Below are 22,705 nucleotides of genomic sequence, written 5' to 3'. Positions count from 1 at the left end.
TCTGGACTTAGTACTTTAATTCAAAGGGATGGGGCTACTGCCATAGTGAGGTCTGGAAGCTTCTCTGGAGCTAGGCCATGGAAGGCTTGCTTCACGGGGCACAGTAAGGTAGGTGAGACAGCGGGCTGGTGGCCCGCAGGCTCAGCAGTGGGAGCCGACCTGCCCTGCGAGGCGAAAACAGTCCAGCTCATTACTGCTGGAGCAAAGGAGGGGTGTAGGGGGCAGAGTCTGGCTGGTCCCGGATAAGCAGGGGACCCCGAGTCTCACCTGCACCCCAGGAGAGGGCTCCCCGTGGGGATCTCTTTAGCAGGATACACAGGGGGCGTGTTAACCTCCACTGTTTCCTAGGGCTCAGCTGTGTCAGCCCCCAGTAATACACACACACACACACGCGCGCGCACACACACACACACCACCTCACTACCGGGACACACCAGCGTCACTAATGTTCCCTTGTCCATCTGCCTCCCAGTCCTCGCCCAGTCTCGCCCCCCGCCCCCACCCCCGCCACCGCAGGGTCTTCCCGGGTGTGGCCATGTTGCATCTGGTGGTCACGTCTCTCCAGCTCTTTTCCACTGAATCAGTCAACCCCCGCAGCCCTCGCTGAATGTGGGGTCACGCTGTGGTACAGGCCCCGGCTGGGGACCAGCACCCACATCCGGGGCTCGGCAGAAATGCAGCCTCGGGCTCCCACGGCCGCTCTCTGGGTCAGGGTCCCCGTCTGGGCAGTGTCGCCGGGGTGTCCACCCACCTCCACTGCTGAGGCTCGGCCTGCACAGAAACTTGGGGACGTGGCAGGGGGCCGTGGTGGTACCTGGCGAGTGACAGCCTGCGCGGTCTCCAGGGAGGACGGCTCAGCGCTCTGGCTGCCAGCTCTGAGGGAAGGGTTCTGGCAGGGAGGGTGCCCAGGGAACTCAGCCCTGGGCATGTGGACGGAGGTACTTGGAGGGCACAGTGCGCACTACCTCCTGTTCCCAAGGGGAGGCTCAGGCAGACCCTGGGCCGGCAGCCCTCTGCTTCCTGCCCTCTGACCGCTGCCGTCCTGGCCACCTGGGCCTCCTCATCCTCTTCCCTCCCCTACTTCCTGGGCTGGCCGCTCTTACCTCGCTTGCCCCCACACAGGATGCCCGTCCTCCCGTGTCATCTGGCCCAATACACCTGCCAGAGGTACCGCCATCACGCTCAAGCCCAAGTGCACGTGTCCTGTGGCCTGGGTTTCCTGCGGGGGCATCAGAGCCAAGGCCATGCTGCTCTTCAGGCAGTTGTGACAAAGCGTGTGGCAGGGAGTGAGGCCGGATCCTGACCCCCATCAAGAGAGGAGGGGAACCTGCAGGCAAGGAGACAGGTGTGTCCCGGGACTGCTGGGTGGGATGGAAGCGGGGGTGCTGAGTGCCAGAGAAGTGGGGGCAGGAGCATCAGCTTGCTAGTAGGCCCGGCGACAGGAAGCAGGAAACGGGGTTTAGCCCCAGAGAAGAGTTGGAAGGGTGGGTGGGGGGGCTTCAGGGAGTCTTTCCCTTTGGCTGGTAGCAGCCATCCAGGTGGGGAGAGAAACCCGCCAAAGGAAGATGAGCAGGTGCGCAAGGCGTGGGCCAGGGGAGACCCCATGTTGGTGTGAAGATAAGTCACCCCGTCTGCCGACTTGAATGTCACACAAGAAAGTACCCTTGTTGAGAGTGTCCCGAGGAGGTCAGAGCAGGGACCGGGGGTGGGGGGGGCTTACAAAGGGCACTGCACTAAGCTGTGGCACCAGGACGCTGGCAGAACTGGCCTTTGCGGTTAGGTCCAGGGGACCCTAAATTCCCTACAGCCCCCCAGGGTCCGCAGAAGCCTGACGATGGCTGGCGGCAGGGGGTCAGGGGGGGGGGTCCTGCGGGCTCCCCTGCAGGCTCTCTTCTTAGCCCTGGACGGATCAGCTCCGAGCCGTGTCGGCTGCCTGCAGGTCCAGTAAAGCTCGGGTAGACGTGTGGGGGGCGCAGCCACGTCTCTACGTGGCCCACAGGCACTTCTCACGAGAAAGTACACACGTGCCCCAGAAAGGCATTTCCTCGGACAGGGCTGGTCACAGGTGGACTGGGCTCTGGGGCTCAGAGAAAGCGTCTTCCTGCTTGGGTTCATTGTTTCAAAAAGGACCCTTGGGGTGAGGAGGGCTGAGGCTACGAAGTGCCTTAAATCCAAAATTCAAAGAACCTTAAATACCCACTTTCTCACCACATTTATAAACCAAAATTCACAACATAGTTCTGGCAAATTTTCTGTGGTCTCCCTGATTTGACAAGGTTTTCACGCCCCAGTGTTGAAATCTCAGGAGAGTAATGGTGCTGGCTCCCAGGGCTGCCCCTGCAGGGCTCAGGGCGTCAGGGCCCCAGGACTGCTCAGGGTGTGCCTTGATGCCTTTAGTTTTGCTGGTGACTCCCCTCCCCCTCGCCCTGAGGAATAAGATTGCAGACAGCACCTGGCCTTCACTCACACGCCCAAGATTCTGAACACGTTATTGGAGGGGTGGCTGAATAGGGAACCCCCCCCCGTTCTGCCCCCTGTGGGGGCGCCCCCTGAGCTGTGAACCCCCAGTCACCCCAGATGACCATCCTGCAGGGTGGTGCACAGCCAGCCAGTTCCCGTGACCATGTGACCCCTGGCAGGGTGGGGGCTTTCCCAGGCAGTCAGGGCAGGACTGGAACCCGGGACCCCCTCCCCAGCCGGGTTTGGGGAGGCAGGAAGGAACAGGGCAGGTCCCCAGGTGGGTGCAGGGATTATACGCTGTTCTCAGGTCTGAAGTGAAGACTGAAAAAAACAAGTGAAAAGTAAGACTTGCTCTTTTCCGGCACAAGGAAAATTAAAATAGGGCTCATAGGTCAGAGCTCTGACCTTCGGATCGGCCAGGCACTGAAGTTTGAAGGTATCTCGGGAGAACCTCAACTCTATCTCCCACCTTTGCTCAAAGCCCGGGAGGCCCGAACGGAGTGACCGACCGGGAAATACCGCCCGCCCACGCACCCAGCCAGCCAGCCAGGCGGGGGGGGGGGGGGGGGGGGCCGGGACGCACACCTTGCGCTCCAGACCGCCCCCCGTGGCCCCCTGATCCCGACCCCAGCCTCCCATCCCGCACCCCTCCCTCCGGGCTTAACACCTCCCACGCTCCCAGCTCCAGCAGCTCCGGACACCGCCCTCCGCGGGGGCCGCGGGAGCAGGTGCAGCCCCGCCCCTCTCCCTCCCGCTGCTCATCCCTCGGGCCCCGCCCCCCGCCCCGCCTCCCGCGTCCGCGGCCCGGCGGAAGGACACGCGCTCCGGTCCAGGGAGGGAGACTCGTACCCCTCGGCGTGCGCCCCGCGGTCCCCGCGCCCCCGGGCGCCCCCTCCCCGCCCTCCCGGCATGGAGCCTGCGGGGCGCCCCCGGGACCGGGTCCCCAGGTGGGCGCGTGGGGGCCGGGGCGCGCCTCGGCCAGCCTGGGGTGTGGGGTGCGGGATGGGGACCTGGGTTGTGGGGTGCGAGTGGGTGGGGAGCGGCGGGGAGGGCCGGGGCGCGCCGCCCCCCGCCCGCGGGTCGGTCGCGGTTCCCGTCGCGTCGCCGCCCCCACGCGCGCACGCGGCCTCGTCCCCGCGGGGACCCAGTGCGCGCGCGAAACTTTATTTAGGGCTTACAGGTTCCTTTTCTTCTCGTTGCAGGATCGATCCGTACGGGTTTGAAAGGCCCGAAGACTTTGATTATGCAGCTTATGAGGAGTTTTTTTCCGCCTACCTGGTGATACTCACTAGAAGAGCGATGAAATGGTCCAAACTTTTGAAGGGGGGCGGAGGTGTCCAGAAGAGCGGTACAGGTGGGTCTGAGGCCGCGGACCGGCCAGAGCTGGTTCTGAGGGGCGGGGTCTCCGTCCCTCCCCGCCTCTCCCCCCCTCCTTGCCTCAGCGCGGAAGCCCCTGCCCGGTGGCCTGCCCAGCCCAGCTCTCTCTGGGCCTGGCGCCTCCTCCAGGCCTGCCCTCCCTGGCGCTCTCCCTCCTGCGGGTCTGGGAGGGCAGGCTTCCACACCGCCACAGAAGCCAGCCCCTGCCCTGTCCCGCCTGTGTTGACCTCTGGCTGCTCGTCTGGTTTCTGGTGTGGTTTGCTTTCCTCTGGGAATCACATTCCCCTCCCTGCCCCAGCGTTGGCCTCTACACTTGCTTCAACGTTTGTTGAATGAATGGAGTGTTTTCCCCAGGCCGCAGATAAGGAGAAGGTGGGGACCTGCCCGAATGTGGTGAGGCCCTTGGGAGGTGTATGCTTCCGGGACTCAAGATAAGGGTAGGGCTTTCTGAGATACGGCTTTGGTGACCAAGAACGGTGAGGGCAGAGGTCAGCGGCAGGGACAGAGCTGTGTGACCGGTAGAGGGGACGTAATGAGAGCGTTCTGGTCTTGGGCCCAGGGCTCCATCACATGACTGGGCAGAGAGAGGCCAGCTGTAAGAGTTTTTTGTTTTTTTTTAATTCACTTTTGAGAGAGAGAGAGAGACAGAGAGCTCGAGTTCAGGTGGGGTAAAGAGTCAGAAGGAGAGAGAGAATCCCAAGCGTGCTGATGTGGGGCTGCATCCCACAATCCTGGGATCGCGACCTGAGCCGAAATTAAATGTTGGGTGGACGCTCGACTGACTGAGCCACCCAGGGGCTCCAGTAAAAGGGTTTTTAAGCAAGAGGGTGTGACAAGGTCAAGTTTTGCTTTCAAAGGGGTTGGTGAACTAAGGCCCAGAGCGGCCCCAGTACATAGTGCAGTTGCACAGGGTTGGTGGGGACAGGTTGATCTTGGGGGTGGGGCGCTCAGGGAGGAGGGAGAGAGGCTCTTTCTCAACTCTGGGCCCCACCACCCACCTGCCTCTCCCTTGACCAGGGGCCCTCCTCAGGGCTGTTACTGCTGGGGGAGTGTTCAGGAGCGACTCAGGTGAACTAGCAGTTCACACAGTCCAAAGGGCCAGGAGGGGCCTCAGGCTGGTCCCCTGTTGCCAGGCAGACCTTGGATGCTGCCAGCGCCCTGTGCGCTCCCTGCAGGGATCATCCCCCAGCGCCCATCCCTGCGTCGCCTCTGTTTCCATTGGCATGTCTGCCTTTATTCTCCTTTCTGTTTATTCTTAAGAGTTGATTGGTCTTTTGTTTTTAAAAAATACAAGTGTATAAAAGTAAAGCTAATTTGGATCCATAGTGAAAATCTGCATCACGTGAAGTACCAGGGGCTCTCCTCCTGGCCCAGCTGTTGGGTCAGGCAGAGGCCATTGCTGACAGCACCATGCGTCTCCCACGCACGTGTGCAAATGTGGCGGCTGGCCCCGCAGGCCGGGAGTTGGCGGGAACGCGGGAGAAGCCTCCCGTGGCTGACCCTGGACCCGGAGGCTGGTAGCACGCAGTCACTGAGACGTGCCTGCGCCTCAGTGGCCCTGTCTGTGGTGTTACCATCTGGTTCTAGCCTTTCCCTGTCCTTCCCTTTGGAGGACCCTCGGCATCTCTGTCCTAAGCCGCATGTGGCGCCAAGTGTCTCTTTTCCAGCATCTGTTCTGTTCAGTGTGCAGAACCTTCCAGATGCTCGCCCTTCCTGTCTTTTCCAGTTGTCTTCCCTGGTTCAAAGGTCTTATCTGGTTTCTGCTCCTACTTTCTTTGAGCACTGGTGTCTGTGAGCTCTAAGAATTTCAGTTTGGTTTACTGAAAGAATTCTCTTTTTGTTTTAACATTTCCTTGACTTACATAACAGACTGTGACTGCGGTAAAGAGAGGGGCAAAACAGGTTTGGAAGCCAGAGTGTCAGCTTTGCGATGAGCCTCGGGCCTGGGGGAGGGCGGCCTGGTGTTCCCTCAGGAAACAGAAGCACAGGTCAGTCTGCAAGAGGTGTGTGGTTCATAGGGTTCAGCGGCCCCGGGTGTCGTGGCTGGTGCTGGTGTGGTTTTGGGGCAGGACGGTCGGGGAGCCTGTCAGCACCTGTGCGGCTCTGTGGGAGTGGCTGTGTGGCACAGACAGGAGTGGACGAGTTATTCCAGAAATGAGAGTCCAGTTCTGTAGTCACACTCAGCTGACTGTCCTGCAGGGACCATGACATCCCAGGGGGGAAGGGCCTTGGTGGGCATCGTTCTGTGACCTCAGTGACCGGGTCTTGTTGCTTCGTTGTCCTGTGTAGTTTTGTTTTGGGGGACTTTTGTCTGGATGCCTGCCTTCCTGTCACCAATAACACGGTCACCTCCGAATCTTGGCATCAGCATGTCTCTAGGTGGTCACCAGAACTCACTGGCCCGATTCTGCCACATGTGGACACAACCAGTGTTTCCTCTTTGTTTTCTTTTTTGTCCATAGCAAATACCCACCAGGAGCATGTGAGACAGGTCGATCCTTCTCCCGTGGCCTAGAAAAACGAATTCAGTCCTGCCCTGGCCCAGCCATTGCTCCAGCTCACGTCCCGTCTGAGGGCGGATGCTGCACTGCCTTCTGCAGGGTCTCAGCTCTTTCCTAGTAGCTGCAAATGTCAGCAGCATCTAAGTTAGAATTAAGTTGCAAACACCTCTTTCCAAAGGCAAATACCAATAAATACAGGGATTTGCTTAACTTTGTTGGGACAGACAGTTGGAAGTGATTTGTCTGGGGTCCACCTTGTTTAAAGAGATGCCCTCCTCATCTTCCCAAGGTCAGGAATGCTGCCGGACAAGTCCTGCCCTGAGGAAGGGGTCAGTGGCAACAGCCTTTGTCCCTGGAAGCTGTTGACACAGCTCAGCCTCCTCGGCCACCTGGATCTTAGGCCGGGGCCCCGTGCTTCACCCCCGTCTGACAAGGAAACTGAGGCCTCCTCCAGGCGGGGCCTGCGGGTCCCAGTAGAACCCAGTGTCCGACTCCAGTGAGGCGTTTAAGCATCTTACAGGTGCCTTTTTTTTCTACTTACAAATTTATTTTGTAGTGAAATACGCTCTTACTAGTTATACTTCTGTGAGTTCATGGGGAGGTTCGTGTCCCCTCAAGACTGAAACCAGCCCACGTCCTTAAACACTTGCTCCTGCTGCCCCTGTGGGCCCCGTGCGCCGCCTGGGCGCTGGGGCTTCTGAGAGTGTCCCGCCAGCGGGCCCCACGGCCCCAGGCCTGTGAGGCCGGCTCCCCCTGTGCCCTGATCTGGGGGATCCCGTCCTTCTTGCCTTCTTGCTGAGGAACACCTCGCTCTCCCGGGACCACGTTCGACAGCTGCAGGACCTTTGAGCCGATGGTATAAACAGCCGTGCAAGCACCTGTGAGCACTGAGGCTTTCCTGAAGCAGGGTTGTGGGCTTGGAGCCGAGAGTGGGTCTCACCCCCCCACCCCCGTGGCCGAGCTCTGCCCACGGTGACCCGGTTCCCTCGTGCCCTGCTGTGAGCCTTCCTCGGAAAGACTGTTTTGCCCCTTCTGCCCGCAAGACTTTCCTTTGCAACACTGTTGAAACGCAGTCAGCTCTGCTCCTGTGGTTATTTCTGGAGTTTCCTTATGCTCCGCTGCCTGCGAGTGGGGCGTGAGGTCGGAGGTGAGCCCCCCACTCGGCGGCTCCTCTGGTCCCCCTGGGGATTGTTGTGGTTCCAGGCGTCAGTTGTGCTGGAGGCAGCCTGGGGTCTGCGTGTCCCCCCTTTGCACGTCTTCAAGTTAGGCATCCCCGGCCGCGGACTGGCCCCTGGGGGTGGCCGCAGCATCTGCCTGGCTCCCTGCGGCCGGAGACCCCCGCCCAGCTCCGGCGGAAAGCGCGGCAGGCTGGAGGCAAGGCGGCCCCAGTGGCTAGTGTCCTCGGTTCACGTGACCTCACCAGCGTGGGGACGCCCCAGAGGGTCTCTACTCCCTGTGGCTTCCGCCCCTCATCCCGCACACACCTGCTGGGCCTTTCCTGCCCACATGCGCCCTCTGGAAGCTTCGGCTGAGGCCGCATCCGTGGTGGGTTAGTGCAGAGTACGAGTTAGCGGAGCTTTATCAGTGCTTTCCGTGGCGGCTCTTCCTACCGCGGTTTTCTGTGATATGCAGCTGGCGCCACAGATGCTTTTCTCCTTGTAGCAGATCGTGGACTTTCTTTGATTGTACGGCCTTTTGTTTTTTCTTATAATGCATTTTTTTAATGTTTATTTTTTGAGACAGAGACAGAGCATGAGCAGAGGAGGGTAGAGAGAGAGAGGGAGGGAGACACAGAATCCAAAGTAGGCTCCAGGCTCAGAGCTGTCGGCACAGAGCCCGATGCGGGGCTCGAACTCATGAGCTGTGAGATCATGATCTGAGCTTAAGTCGGATGCTCAACCAACTGAGCCACCCAGGCACCCCTAATGCATTTCTTTTTTTAAAAATGGTATTGTGGGGCGCCTGGGGGGCTCCATTGGTTAAGCGTCCGACTTCAGCTCAGGTCGTGATCTCCTGGTTTGTGAGTTCAAGCCCCGCGTCGGGCTCTGTGCCGAGAGCTCGGAGCCTGGAGCCTACTTTGGATTCTGTGTCTCCCTCTTTCTCTGCCCCTCCTCCGCTCTTGCTCTGTCTCTGTCTCAAAAATAAAATAAACATTAAAAAAGAAAATAAAAATGGTATTTGTAATGTAATATGGAAGGAAAATAATAAAGTTTTGAGTATTTCCTTCGATGAACGGTTTTGAGGGTTAAACTGAGGTCATTAAAAGCATGGTGTTGCACCCCTGGCTTCCCATAATTCACTTGAACATCGTCTCACAAATCTTTCCCGTTTACCTGGGAAACGAGCGAGCAAGTTGTTACCTGAGGTAGCTTGTGGTTCTTGGCTTCTTTTCCTACGTGTTTCTATGGTTGCTAGACAATCGATGATTCCTTTCTCATGTATTTATTTTCAGTAAAATATCCCTCCCAAAGGAAGTAGCTCTCCACTGACACAAGTGCAGAACAGGACACAAACACCGGCCGCTGAGTCCCCCGCCAGGGGGTCACACAGGCTCCCAGCCTGGGACCCTGCAGTCCCTTGTCACCTCTAGGGCTGGACCATGCACCTGCGCCTCTGTCCGTGCCCACAGCTGTCCCTCTGGCCCTCGCTTCTGCTTCATGCCTCGTGTCCCCTCACTTGGTGCAGCTTCTGTGCCTCCGGCCTTCCGGGCATCTCCTGTGTGTAGAGCTTGTGGGGCCGCCTTGGGCTGCAGTGACTGATCCTGGCCCCAGGGGCCTGGCCCACTGCCTCCCGCACGGTGTGCTGACGGTGAGGGAGGACGGGGGGCTGCCCCGTGCAGGAGAACGGTCTGTAAGGAGTGCACGCAGCCATCTGGGTGGGCATGTGCAAAGTTCTGCGTCTTCTCATGTTTGACATGGGAGAAGCCAGGCAAAAGCATTGAGGTCGTGCCCTTTGCTCTCAGGCTCTGCCAGGCTCTGACCCCAGGCCACGCTGGTCTGTCCCTGACTGCAGCCCCTGCTTTCCATTTCAGTGAAGCGCTATATCCGGAAAGGTGTCCCCCTGGAGCACCGGGCCCACGTCTGGATGGGGGTGAGCGGAGCCCAGGCCCGGATGGACCAGAACCCCGGCTATTACCACCGGCTACTGCAGGGAGAGTGCAGCGGCAGGCTGGAGGAGGCCATCCGGACAGGTGAGTTGCGGGCGGGCGCGGGGGGCACGCAGCCCCCCAGGAGGGAAGTTGCACTGTTACAGATTGCCCACTGCTTTTAATTTGGAATTTTATTTTTCTTATGGGAAAATCAAACCTTGAACATTCGTGAGGGGAGAACAGTGTTTTTCACTGATTCGGCAAACACTAGACGCCAGCCAGCTGGGAAGGTCAGGGGCAAGGGCAGGGGCAAGGGCAGGGCCGGTTTCTGCAAGAAGACCTTGCTGCAGGCTCTGAGCCGGCAGTCGTGACCGGAAGGTAATCGCTGGGAGGGCTTTGTGCTGATGGCAGCGCCCTGGGACTTAGGGACACACGCGGGGATGTGTGGCTGGTGTCGAGCTCTGGGTGCCGACGGTGCCCCAGGCACTCTCAGTGACCACACAGGCTCACGAGCTCTTAGATGTTCCAAGTGCTCACAACAAACGTTTAACCCTTATAAACTGAATAATTTAGATTCTTAGGAAGTGTGACTGACCGTCTGATTTTGCTTTTGAGAAATACACCCTTAAATATAAAATAATTAAAGCCCAATTAATTGAGTGTGCTGAGAGGTGGGACTCCCTGTTGGCGGTGAGACTGGGGAGTGTCCCCAGCCCGGGGAGGGGGTCCCTTGCGCAGAGGCCACGCGTGTCAAGGAAAACAGAGTGTTGCTGTTGGTTTGAAAAATGAACTGAAAGGCTCTGTTTTAGTGCCGGTATTTTTGGATAAAAATGTCTTATTGTGGTAAAACACGCATAATAGAATTTACTGTTCCACCTTCCCAAACCGAAACCCCGTCCCCATGGAGTGTCAGCCTCTCCCCAGCCCCCGGCCCACCATCCTGTCGTGTCTGGCTCGCTTACCCTGGTGAGGGGCCCTGGAGGCACAACCACATGGCAACAGGCGTCAGAATGCTTCCTTTTCAGGGCCGGGTCCTGTTGGCTGTGAGGACAGACCCTGTTTTGTTGGTCTGTTCTGTTCTCCGCTGATGGGCGCTGGGGTCGCTGCCTCTCCTTTTGTGGGTTTGCTGTTACGAGCATGGCTACACGGAGATTTCTCTGAGTCCCTGCTTTCCAGTCTCTTGGCGTGTGCCCAGCAGCGGACCTGCTGGACCATCGTCGTTCTGTCTGTTTTCTTGAGGGGTCTGGAGAAATTGCTCTGCAGGGACAGCGCAGTGGAGTATTCATAGGGTGCATGCGCAGACTGGACGTCCCTGTCCCACCCACCTCTGAGGTGGGAAGGAGGGGCTGTCCCAGGGAAAAATTTCAAAACATCTCCTAATCAAGGGTAAGAATGAGAATGGGCTTGGGACTGGTCACTCAGAGTCTGAATTAGTAAAAAAAACAAACAAGAAAACCAAAACCAAAACACCGCTAAACTCCTGGTGGATTCTAAGTTTTTGGGATATTTAGAATTCCAAGAAAAAAACATTTTTGTAAACAAACACACAATGGCAAATAACGTCCTTTGAGGCAAATATACTTCCTGTTCTGCTTAGGTCAGTTCTTTTATAAGCAGAGGTGCGGCTCGGAGACCAGAGGGAGGCCCAGGAGCGCTGCCCGAAAGCTGTGTGGGGGCCGAGGGGCCTGCACAGCGGGTCCGTTCCAGTCATCAGCCATAGCCCAGCGGCAGACACACCACTAATCTAATCCAAGTGGGGTCACTAGGTCAGAAAAAAGAAGTACTTGTGTCATGCACCCACACCTCCCCCCTTCTGCCCGTGTGTGGGCTAGCTCACAGAATCAGGGTCAGGTCCGCGGGAGGTTCCCACAGCGCCGGTGAGGAGGACGCAGGTTCTGATGAGCAGACAGTTCATTCACTTCTCAGTGTCCGGTTTTGCCGTTTGTCTCTGAGGGATTCTCGGGGTGTTCTGCCTTTCCACAACTGGAAAGATTTTCCAGTTTTGTGTTGCCTGTGGTCCTAGAGTTAAACAACCCCCTGGCTGGGGTGGGGGGTGTTGGGAGGGGGTTGCAGACAGGCTGCATGGCGGGGGCTGTGAGGAGAGGCGGGATACCCTCCCTCTTCAGTCCTGACTCCCTTTGCTGTGGCCTCAACCGTGGACGTGGCAGGGGCTTGTCCACAAGGGCGACCAGGGTCGAAACCTTTGCTCACACCTGCCAGGTGGGATTCGGGGTACCCCCTGTGGTAGACATGAGGGTTACATCACAGGCCAGTCTTGGGTAATCCTGTGTTGTGAATTTCCCTGCAGATATGAACAGGACCTTCCCAGACAACGTGAAATTCCGGAAGAGCGCGGATCCCTGTTTACAAAAGACCCTGTACAACGTGCTGGTGGCCTATGGGCGCCACAACCAAGGTGTGGGGTACTGCCAGGTGAGCCCCCAAGGGAAGGTGACGGCGGCCAGCAAGGATGCACTAACCCTGTTCACGGGCTCCCTAGTCATGGTGCCTGTGACTTTGACACATTCCCCAGGTGGAAAAGTGGTGAAACATATGCTTAATGACTTACTTTGATGTCAGAAGGGGAGGGCTGGGAAGGAAGGAGGTCACTTAAGTGGCCTCAGGGCTGTAGGTACTGAATGAGTGACTAGCACCTGCTGGGCTCAGTGCAGGGCGTGTGTGGGGCGCTCCTCCCATGCTATTTCTGGGAGTCAGATCTTCCCCTGCGATGAAGGGGACAGCCTGCATCCTCACCTGCCAGTTCCTGTCACCTTGCGAGGACATGCACTGTCTGGGGTGTCGGGGAGGGAAAGACAAGGGCCCACGTGTGGAGCCACAGAAGTGCCATTGGCGAGCCTGCAGGGGACGCGGGACGTCCCGTGTGGGCCTGAGGGGCTGGAGGCCTGCCAGTGTGCTGGTTGCTTGGGTGCCTGGAGTTCTGCTTCCCACTTTGGTGCTCCTGCTTCTAGGGCTTCCCAAGGGTGCTGGGATCTGCGTGGGGACTTTGTAGCCCACCCTCTCAGGCGAGGCTCCAGGGGCTCGGCGGCTGGGTTGGGGGGCCATGGCTGCAGCGACGGGAGGGGCAGAGCATCTTGCAAAGACAGCAGCAAAGGCGCAGGCCAGACAGGCTGTTTTCTCAGTGCCCTGGAGCCTGCCCGCGGTGCTAGGGGAGGAAGTCAGGATGGGTAACTGGCCGTCCTGGACGAGGACCGGCCTGTGGGAGCCGGGGAGGCTGGGCAGCCAAGAAACCATCTTTATGTTATTCCACTCGCTGTTCTTGTAGGTTTTAAAAACAGCGTTAAAACAACCCGTACAACTTTAAGCGTGAGCGCGATGTGCAGCTCATGGTCTGTATCTGTGCACACGCGGCCGCGGGGACAAGGTCTGCAAGCTGAGTGTCAGGAATGGGAGTCTGTTCTCCGTGGTCGGAGGCAGGGTGTGGGCAGGCTGGTGCCCCCGCGGCTGAGGGGTGGTCTGTCCAGGCCCCGGCCGCTCGTGGTCTCTGGAGAGCCCTGGTGTGTGCCTGCCTCTTCACGTGGCCTCTCCCTGGGTGGCGTGCGTGACACTGGGTGACAGAGGCTGGATTTTCCCCCTGTTACTAGAGGAGGGCACATTTTAGAAAGCATTGGGAACAAAGAAGGAAGTGGAAGTCGTCTGCAGTGCAGTCACGCAGACGCTGGCCCGCTGTGGGTGAGCCCTGCACCTGCAGCTCGCAGGTGCCCTGAGCCTTCCTGGCGGTCTCCCTCATAGAAACTGTCTGCAGCCCTGAGCGTCCCGCCACGCTCTCGCGGTTTTACAAAATACACTGTTGGCTTGGCATCTGCTCCGATGCAGACTTGAGCACTCGTGTCTGTTGGAACACCTGCTTTAGAGGCTGGATGTAGGTGTCATCCGGGCTGAAGGAGGTGTGGTCTCGGGTGGGGGGGGGAGGCCTGTGGGGGTCTGAGTGGTGTGGTTGGGGTGGGCAAGGCCCGAGGGGGTTCTGAGTTGTGTGGTCGGGGGGTGGGGTTGTGAGGCCCGAGGCGGGGGGTCCGAGTGGTGTGGTCAGGGGGTTGGGGGGGATGAGGTCCAAGGGGGGTCTGAGTGGTGTGGTTGGGCGGGGGGTGGGGTGTGAGGCCCAAGGGGGGTCCGAGTGGTGTGGTCGGGGGTGGGGGGGGCTGAGGCCTGAGGGGGGTCTGAGTGGTGTGGTAGGGGGACCGAAGCCCCAGGAGGGTCTGAGTGTGGACTCCAGGGCCGTGACCCCGACAGCTTCTTCACACAGATTTGTGTTTCTGCCTTCTCGTGCTGTGTGTGTCACTTGGAGGGCAGATCTCGATCTTGCACCAGAAGGTCGTTCCGGAATTGCGTGGTTTTGGGGACAGCAAGGGACTAGCAATGCGTCATAGCCACCGAAGGTGGCTTGAGGTGGCTCAGGACCCGTTTTCTTGTTTCAGGGAATGAACTTCATAGCAGGCTACCTGGTCCTCATAACCAAGAGCGAAGAGAAATCCTTTTGGCTGTTAGACGCGCTCGTGGGAAGAATACTGCCTGGTGGGTTGAACACGCCTGTGACCGTTTGGGCCCTGGTTGCACTCTCTCTGTTCTGCAATTTAGCGTGAACTGTCTGTGTCGGGTGCTGGGCTTGGTCCCCAGGCTGCCCCGTTGTGTGGAGGCTCGCAGGGCCCAGAATCAGTGAGAGGTCCACTCGGCTTCCTGTAGAGTTCAGAACAGTCCTAAGAGTGAGTCGTTGTCAGCTGTAACTGTTATTGGGATGAGAATCATTCCTTCCAATTCATTGATTAATAAATAGCACCGGTTTTAGTAATGCAGTGTGGACACTGATCGCTTTGGGAAGAGAAGTGGCCAGAGCCGTCTTGGGTGGGAGAAGACCTGTGCCCTCCACAGCCACGACGGTGGTGACCAGACCCAGCCTCGTGCTTGGCCTGAGGTGGGCATAGCTACACAGGGCATGTGCGGCCCGGGGAGTTCTCATGACCACTGGACGGGTGAGCTCTGGTTCTCCCCTCCAGCATGCGTGCCCTCAAGTCGGGCTGGAACCGCCCTCACCACCCTGGAGAGCTGGCCCCAGCTCCGGGCACCCCACAGTGACCACAGCAGGAGTCGGCTGTGATTTCTGCCTGGGAGCATACAGCATGTTTCCGTGTCCCGAGTCTCGCCTCAGCACAGCAGTACCACACGGGCCCAACTACTGATCCACTTTACAGATGAGGACCCTCGAGCCTTAGATGCCGTGGCCGTCAGATGTTGGCACGTGCCTCACGAAAGAGTGAACCAGAGTGAATCAGAGTGGCACCATTACGGAATGGGGCCTCCTCACACTCCAGTGCCACTGTTCGCCATGGCACAGAGTAGACACGCCAGCAGCCCTCCTGGATAGGCCGCCTTCAAGGGGCAGACCATCCCCATGTGCGTGACATCTCACCATCCCAGCTCTGCCTGGGGAGGCCTGAGCGGCAGGTGCAGGGAAATGGCGAGGAAGTGGCGGGGCGGGGGGTGGGTCAGGGGATCTTCCAGATGGAGCGATGGCTGAGCTGTATCTGGAGACTGAATCACGATGTGTATTTGTACTGTGACCAAGTCAGCTCCTTCCCACAAATACTCACTGAGACCTGTCACATCCCCGGGTTGCTCTGGGGCTTGGGAAGTTTCAGCGAATGAAGACACAGGTGGGAGGGGGCAGCAGCAGCCACGGCACAGCCTGAAATTGTCACAGAGGGGCTCTGGGCTGGCCCTGAAGGGCAGGTGACTGCACAGGCTTGTGTTAGCCCCTGAAATGTCCTTTCCCATCCTCGCGACGTCCCGTCGGACGACACTGCAATCAGGACTGAGAGGGCAGAGGCACTGCTGTGGGTCACTGGAAGCAGGCTGGCCTGGCACCAGCATCTTGCTCCCTAGTTTCTTTCCTCGTCACACAGAAGCAGGCGGCCCGGGAGGTGGCACGCTGGTCACACACGCTGAGCCGTGCCGGCCTCCCCACGGCACAGGCTTCCAGGACTGGTAAGTCAGAACAGAAGCAGTCAGAAAGACGAGCCGAGACGAAGGCTGGTTCTCTGGAAAAACCGACACAACAGACAGAGCCTGGCAGGACAGATACGTGGAAATGGAAAGGGTGCTGGAATTTGAAAATCTTCAGGGGTTTTTAAGAATCTCAAGAGAATACAAGTAAGACAAAGAGGCCAAGTGGAAAATTTTGAGAAAAATACTGCCTAACAAAGCTGATTTAGGAGAAAGTGGACTGTCTGAAATGGCAATACTGTCATCGAACCTTGAAGGTGTGGAGAATTTCTGTGTGCTTTACAAATCTTTCAGAAAACAGAAAAGGACACACTCATCCGCTCACGTTGTGGGGCTTGTGCCATGTGGCTGTCACACAGATCTCATGGAAGCACTCACATGCGCAAATCACACTTGTGGTGACATTAGCCGCTTGGACCTCGGTGGTTCTTTTATCTGAGGAGGGTTTATCTAGGGAACCAGGGAGGCCTGAGGGAATACTGGAGATTTAACGTCCTGTCCTGCCATTACAAGGAAACGGTATGGAGACCAGAGGCGAGAGCGCAGAAATCAATTGGTCTTCCGACCTATGAATCTGGGGGACTTGGGGCTTGAGGTATATCGATCAGTAGGGAAAGATGGCTGTTTGCAACATCCTCTGTGACACCTGTGTACATGGAAAACCCTATTCCTACTCCAGGTGGATTCAAGACACGTGAAAAACCGGAACTTTGACACTCAGAAAATGTGAGAACAGCCTCGTGATTGCTGAGGAGGGAGGTAGGTCTTGAACAAAATTCCAAAAATAGAAGAGACAAGATTGATAATTTTCATTACGTTAAAATTAAAAACTGACTTTGAGATAAGACCTTGCAAGGAAAGCAGAAAAGAGATGGTGTCTGTGATCACACAGCACATGCGTGAAGGGTCCCTACCGCTCTGGGTAGGAGCAGCTCAGTAGGAAATAATAGGAGGCCTGTGTGGCTGAGAGTTGGGAAGACCGGATGAGGTCTCCCACGAGCGAGAAGGTGCAGGGACACCTGTGACTAGGCCAGCAGAGCCGCCCCTGTTTCAGAACAGCTGACGTGGGAGGGAAGTCGTGTTCTGGAGCACCAGTACACGGTGTGTGCACGCCCTGAACTTGGCCTCCACATGCAGACCCCGCCCTTCCTCCACCCAGCCTGCCGGGCGGCCTCTCTCGGGTCAGGCCGCTGTCCTGAGCAGTCACCATTCGGACCAAGGCATCCAGGGAAAGGACGAGGGAACAGGCCTCCTGGGCCTGCAGAGACGCGGGTGAGGCCCCGGCTGACGGTGCCATCGGGCTTCAGGAACGGAGCCGGAGCGCCGTCTGGGATGTCGCATCGAGCAGAGCCCAGTGAATTAACACCCTGGCGTCCCGACAAGCTGGTGTGATCTGTTTCCCCTCTGAACACAGCTCAAGACAGAAGGTGGTCCAAGGGAGGACCAAGGCACCTTCCGTCGGGGAGACTCAGGGGCCCTGGGAAGCAGAGCAAAGGTGTGAACACCACTGGAGCTGCCGTGTGTCTCCCGTGTCCTCTTGATGACCTTGTCCTAGGGGGTCGCCCTACCTGCGGGCCGTATCTCACCGCCTGTACCCTGTGCCCGTGGGGTGTGCTTTTGCTTTTGGGGGGCTGGAGAGCATTGGTTTTGGAATTAGATGGCATCCCCTTGGATCCCAGCTCTGGCAGCAGTAAGATGGGCTGGTTCTAAATCTGTGCCCCAGCCTGGCTCAGCCCTCCAATGTGCTGACGTGGCCAGGGCGCTGTTTGCAGAAGGCTGCTGTCCCCGAGGCGAGGCCCCCGCCAGGCCTACTGAGGAGGCTCCTCGTCCTGTGCTTAGCTGAATGCTGGCCCGGAGGTGTGCTTCTGCTCAGACGGCCCAGAGGAGCGGGCCCCGGGCTCCGGGCTCCATCTGCCTTCGGCGTCAGGGCCGGACGCGGCCAGGAGGGTGAGGAGGTCAGGTCTCGGGGTTCCTGCCCTGGTGACCCCCAGGCCCCGGGGCAGTCAGGGTGTGAGCTGGTCGGGTCTATTTTTGGAAGGTGCTGTAAGCCTCTCTGGGGCCAGGAGTGAGGCCACCTTGTTGGGAGCTCAGCAAACCCTCTTAGCGCCTGAAAGCTTAACCCCGGCTGCCCCAGGGCGTCACTTGGAGAACTGGGTCGCTTGCAGGACACTCTGAACGGACTGCAGAGGCTCTTTGCTCCATCTCCTGGGGGGGCCAGGATGTTGCTCAATTTAAGAAGAGATGATAGATGTAAAATGAGGATATGAGCAGGAAAAACTTGTAAAATCCTTGGTGTTCTGTTTTTAAATTTTTTAACGTTTATTCATTTTTGAGAGACCACTTTAACAGCAAAAACTAAGCATTAAAGTCTATAATACGTGCCTTTAATGAGCAAAAAAGTTCTCTGGGAGGACACATGCATTCAGAGAAGACACACTACGGGCAGCGTCATGCTGTCTGTCCAAGTGCGTGGTCCCAGCCAGTGGGGACCGCCAGCTGCCAGCCGGTGCCCAGGCCTGTGGGCGGGAGGAGCGGAGCGGCCGTGAAGTCACCTTGGTGGGCTGTGCTTTCTGTGCTCCTATGGTCTGGGGCCCCCAGGCCACGAACTCGGTTAAGGCATTTCTCCAACTTAAGCTATCGGGTCTCATTGTGATGAACAGGACAGCCCAGGCCACTGGCTGCCTCTGTCCTCCTGCAGTCAGAGGGGTGGGGATGTCCAGCCCCTTCTAGAATGCCAGGAACTTGACCCTCCAGTGTGGAGAGAGGACGCGGGACTGATTCTGAGAGCAAGGGCCCCGTCCTGTGCAGGTCACTGTCAGCACTGTCCCCGCACCTGCTCCTGTGTCCTGCGGCCCCTGCTTAGCCAGATGGCGTGTCCATGCTGCTGGCCGGCCCTCAGCGAGGGCACCAGTGTGCTCACACTGACGAGCCTGTCCCCAGAGCTTTCTCATCTTCCCAGACCGAAGCTCCGCACCCCCAGCCCTGGGGCCCACGGTCCTACGTCCTGTCTGTGGGTGTGGTGGCTGCAGGGATCTCAGCCGCACTGGTCCAGCGTCTGGCTTTGGTCCGCACATCTCGTCCTGGGGGCTCACCCTTGCTTGTGGGGCTGAGGACAGTTCCGCCCGCGTACACGGCACACTTTTGTCCCTTTGTCCGAGTGGACACTTGCTTGTGTTCCCCCTCTCGGCGCCATGAGCGCAGCCGTGCAAACGCTTCCCGCCGGCGGATTCTCACCGGTGCACGGCGCGGCCTCGCTTTGGGAGCCGCCCTCTCCTCTGCTGGGAAGGGCGCTCAGCCACAGCCCTGCTCTCCTCGTGTGGCAGATTACTACAGCCCCGCCATGCTGGGCCTGAAGACAGACCAGGAGGTCCTGGGGGAGCTGGTGAGGACCAAGCTGCCAGCGGTGGCGGCCCTGATGGACAGGCACGGTGTCCTGTGGACCCTGGTCGTGTCACGCTGGTTCATCTGCCTGTTCGTGGACGTCCTGCCCGTGGAGGTGAGCGCGGCATGTGCCTCGTGGGGACTAGGGCCGTGTGAGCCCCCAGCCGGTGACGCGCCATTTCTGTTTGTCCGCAGACGGTGCTCCGAATCTGGGACTGTCTGTTCAGTGAAGGCTCGAAGATTCTCTTCCGGGTGGCCCTGACCCTGATCAAGCACCACCAGGCGTTTATTTTGGAAGCCAGCAGTGTGGCGGACACCTGCGAGCGGTTCAAGGAGATCACCCGAGGCAGCTTTGTGACCGAGTGCCACACCTTCATGCGGGTGAGTGTCGGGGCTCTGCTCCCGGTGCAGCGAGGCGTGCTGGCGTCCCCAGCCTGCCTGTCCCTGTGTCCCCTCTGGGCCTCGCCTCCCCCCTGCTGGGACCCCCATCGGGCTGGTCCAGGTTCACTGGGTCGGAATGCAGACCCATCTGACCCCTTCTCCTGTAGCCAGCGTCTTTGGTCCCAGATGGCTCTCCGTGGCCCCAGTGGGGTCGCATGTGTCTGTTGTGTGTCCTGCCCCAAAGGGCAGCTCCCCGATGCCAGGGCCTCCGTGCTGGGTCCTGGACCTCGTGCAGACTGTGTAGATGACTCTGGTGTGCTGAGCGAACGGAGCAGGAGCCGTACCGACAGGCCTTCTGCGGAGGCCGGGGGAGGCCGATTTCAGGTTCTGTTCGGCACCTGAACCAGCCATCAGTGCAGGCAGGTGGCCCGGTTGTTCCCCCCGACCTCCCGGGAGGTAGCAAGCCCCCGGCTCTGCCATCAGGGGACAATCGGGTGATCTTCTGACGGCAGATTGCCCTGGAATCAGGACGCTGGCCAGAATGCACCACTAGGGCTTTCTCCCACTGCGGGGACGTGGGAGCGCGGAGCGGGGTGGCTTTGGGAGCGGCCTGGGTAGAGGCGCAGAGAGGCCGGGGCCTCTGCCCTGAGGCACGGGGAACGAGGGGTCCTATTCTAGCCGGACTCTAGGCCACGGGATGACCAGTCGCCAGGGCCACACGCGCTCTCCGAGTGGCGGGCAGATGGGTGGACTGGCCATGCTCAGCAGCCTCAACAGAGGTGGTGACCGGCTGGGGACAGTCAGAAGCCTGCAGCTAACTCTTTGGAGCCCGTCCCACATGACACAACGCCTCATCCAGAGAGGGCAGAGGGCAGGGTCATCAGCCTGGGATTTGGACGAGGCCCCACCAGCCCTGTCTGGGCTCCGGCTGCTGGTGGCTCCTCCTGGGTGACACGGGGTTTTCTGTTCCCTGTTAGCGCATGGGCGGCTCGAGGTCTGGTGATGTGGCCGTCACCCCCGAGGGACCCAGTGCCCGCCCCTCCCCCACCCAGCAGCCACCAGTCTGCTTTCCATCCGGGTTTGCCTTGTCTGTACGTGTCAGGTACACCAGCAAGTCCGCATGTCGCTGTCTGGCTGCCTTCCCTCCGCGTGACGCTTTTGGCGCCGTCTGGTTCTGACTGGCATCGTGCACGCTGGTGGTCACACAGTAGGTGCTCAGTCAGTGCGAATGTTTCTAAAGCACCCCAGGAGGCCGAGTGGCTGCCGGTACCGTGAGCCACCCGAGGGAAGCACTGTGCGTCGTGGCCCTCTGACGGGAGCTGCTGGGGAGGTGGCCGGCGTGGGGACCTTCCCCAGCGATCTCTGCAAAGTGGAACATGGGTTTCTTCCCCGAAGCGCGGTACCTGCAGCCCATGTACCCTCTAGAGAGAGTCCCACACAAGAACATCTAGAATTTTCTGGAGAGTAAGCAGGGCTCACAGGACTTGACTGATTCCCCCTTCAGGACCGTAAACACTCTGCCCCGGCCTAGGTGCTGCATAACACGTACCTGTGGAAGAATTCCTCTAATTTCTTCAAAACAAAACAAAACCTTTTTACTGCCAGCCTCACATCTGGCCTGGTTTGTAAATCGTGAATTTCTCAGCAGTAACTGTAGAAGTGATCGTTAAATTATTAGTATGCAGGAGAGATGTGATCGCATGTACTCCCCCCCTCCCAACCCCCGGGGGACATCTTTCTTTGCGCGAAGCCCCTGTTCTCAGCAGACAACAGTCTGAGGCTCCACCGGCTTCCCACACTCCGGCCGCTCACCGAGGGCCCTGACTGGCCTCAGAGCTGCCACAGGACCCCTCAGCTACAGCTCGGGGCCGCAGGAGAAGGGGCCGTGCAAGCCCTTCCCTTGGGGCAGCAGCGGGGGTATGGGGGGGCCACTGAGCTGAACACCTGTTGCTGGTTTTTTAAACAAATTCCTTTTGTGTTCCAGAAAATATTTTCAGAGCCCGGGAGCTTGTCCATGGCCACCATCACCAGGCTTCGCGAGAGCTGCAGGGCCAGGCTGCTGGCGCAGGGCTGACCAGGACCCCTGTCCGCTGTCGCCCCCGAGGCTTCATTTCCAGAGCTGTTTCCTGCTGTTCGGTGCCAGAGTACTTGACATCTGTACACTTCGTTGTGAATGTTTTTCAAGACCGATTTAAAATTATGTCCTCCGTAACTCAGTTATGGGCTATGAAGTCATGGATTTCTAGAAATGTATTTTTACTTGAGATCTTAACCTATAAAATGTGAGATGTGCATATTTAATAAAGCACGTGAACACCTCCGAGTTTGTGATCGTCAGCTCACTGGCTGATTGAAAATGAAGACCAAACCCGCAAACTGTCACTAGTGTTAACGCCAAATCCCTTCCTTTCTGTGCCACGGCATCTACATGAGGTCTGTGCACACAGCACGTGATTTCTCTTTAGAAAGGTTAATTTTTAAAAACTGATTTTTGAAATTATTGTATTACATAAAGCGGACAGAGGTATGTAAGCTTTAAGAATGGCAGAGTCTGACTTGGGCCCATGAGTGCTCACGCAGCCACTGTCACGCTGGATCCCTGGAGGGAGAAGCCCCAGTGAGACCCCCCTCTTCCTAACCCTGACCCTGCCTCCCGGCCCTGACAGTGGGGCTGCTGCTGCCTACTGAGAAATCCCACTGCCTGGGCAGGCTGAGCCCTGCATGGGGCAGGTGGGGACCTAGAACAGTGTCACCTGTTGAACACCGTGGGCAGCGGCTGGTACCCCTCAAGGCGCCTGGGCGACTACTAGCCCAGCCGCAGAGGCGCCTCCCTTCCCCCCACGGTCCCAGAAGATGCCAGCCTGGGACCGAACTTCCCACACAGATGCTCTCATCAGGAGAAAGTGGTGGCATGGGCGGGTTGCCAGAGCTTGGGGAGTCCCCGAGGCTGCCCCCATGGGGCAGTCAAGTGCGGGGTCACTGGTGTGGGGGTGGCGGTTGCCCAGCAAGGCCAGACACACACCGGCCGTGGGGCCCCAAGCCGCGCTCCTTGGCCGGCAGCTCCAGGTGGGAGTGTCGGGGACACCCAGGCCCCAGGGCTCCCGGCAGGCAGGCTGGCTTCAGCCTCACCAGCAAGGTGCACAGATCCCCGAAAGGCACAGGTCTTTGCTTAAAATGCAAAGAGGACAATAAACCTGAGGCCCAGCTTGTGCTCTGAACGCTCTGAGCGCCCTGCTGGCTGCCTGTGCTTTGCAGTGGGGCCAAGGGGCTCCAGGTCGGTGCCCACAGGGGAGCCCCCACGGCCCTCCTCCCACTCGCGGGGGCTGTTCAGTCACCACTGAGGACCTGCCTCCAGACACAACTCCTGTCAGTCCTCCAAGTTACCACCCAGAAGACCTACCGCGACACCAGCTCTCTCAAACGCTGGGGGACAGACGCCTGCCGCCTACCGTGCGTCCCACTGAGACCTCTGGCGGGAGCTGACAGAAGCACAGAGTCCAGG

At 58.7% G+C, this 22,705-nt stretch overlaps 1 protein-coding gene across 1 annotated transcript; it reads left to right on the top strand.

Annotated features, from left to right (window-relative positions):
- The first annotated feature begins 3,355 nt into the window (after positions 1-3,355).
- On the top strand, positions 3,356-21,521 carry GRTP1 (growth hormone regulated TBC protein 1). Its single transcript, XM_030314499.1, has 8 exons — positions 3,356-3,407; positions 3,663-3,814; positions 9,370-9,528; positions 11,735-11,859; positions 13,860-13,956; positions 18,765-18,937; positions 19,018-19,203; positions 21,188-21,521. The coding sequence occupies exons 1-8, from the start codon at positions 3,370-3,372 to the stop codon at positions 21,275-21,277; spliced, it is 1,020 nt and encodes a 339-aa protein (XP_030170359.1). The 5' UTR covers positions 3,356-3,369; the 3' UTR covers positions 21,278-21,521.
- The last annotated feature ends 1,184 nt before the right edge of the window (positions 21,522-22,705 follow it).

This window comes from Lynx canadensis, chromosome A1 (assembly GCF_007474595.2).
Source record: "Lynx canadensis isolate LIC74 chromosome A1, mLynCan4.pri.v2, whole genome shotgun sequence".
In the NCBI taxonomy this organism is placed as follows: Eukaryota; Metazoa; Chordata; class Mammalia; order Carnivora; family Felidae; genus Lynx; species Lynx canadensis.
The sequence above is the reverse complement of the archived record's forward strand: the minus strand, read 5'-3'. Positions and strand labels throughout refer to the sequence as shown.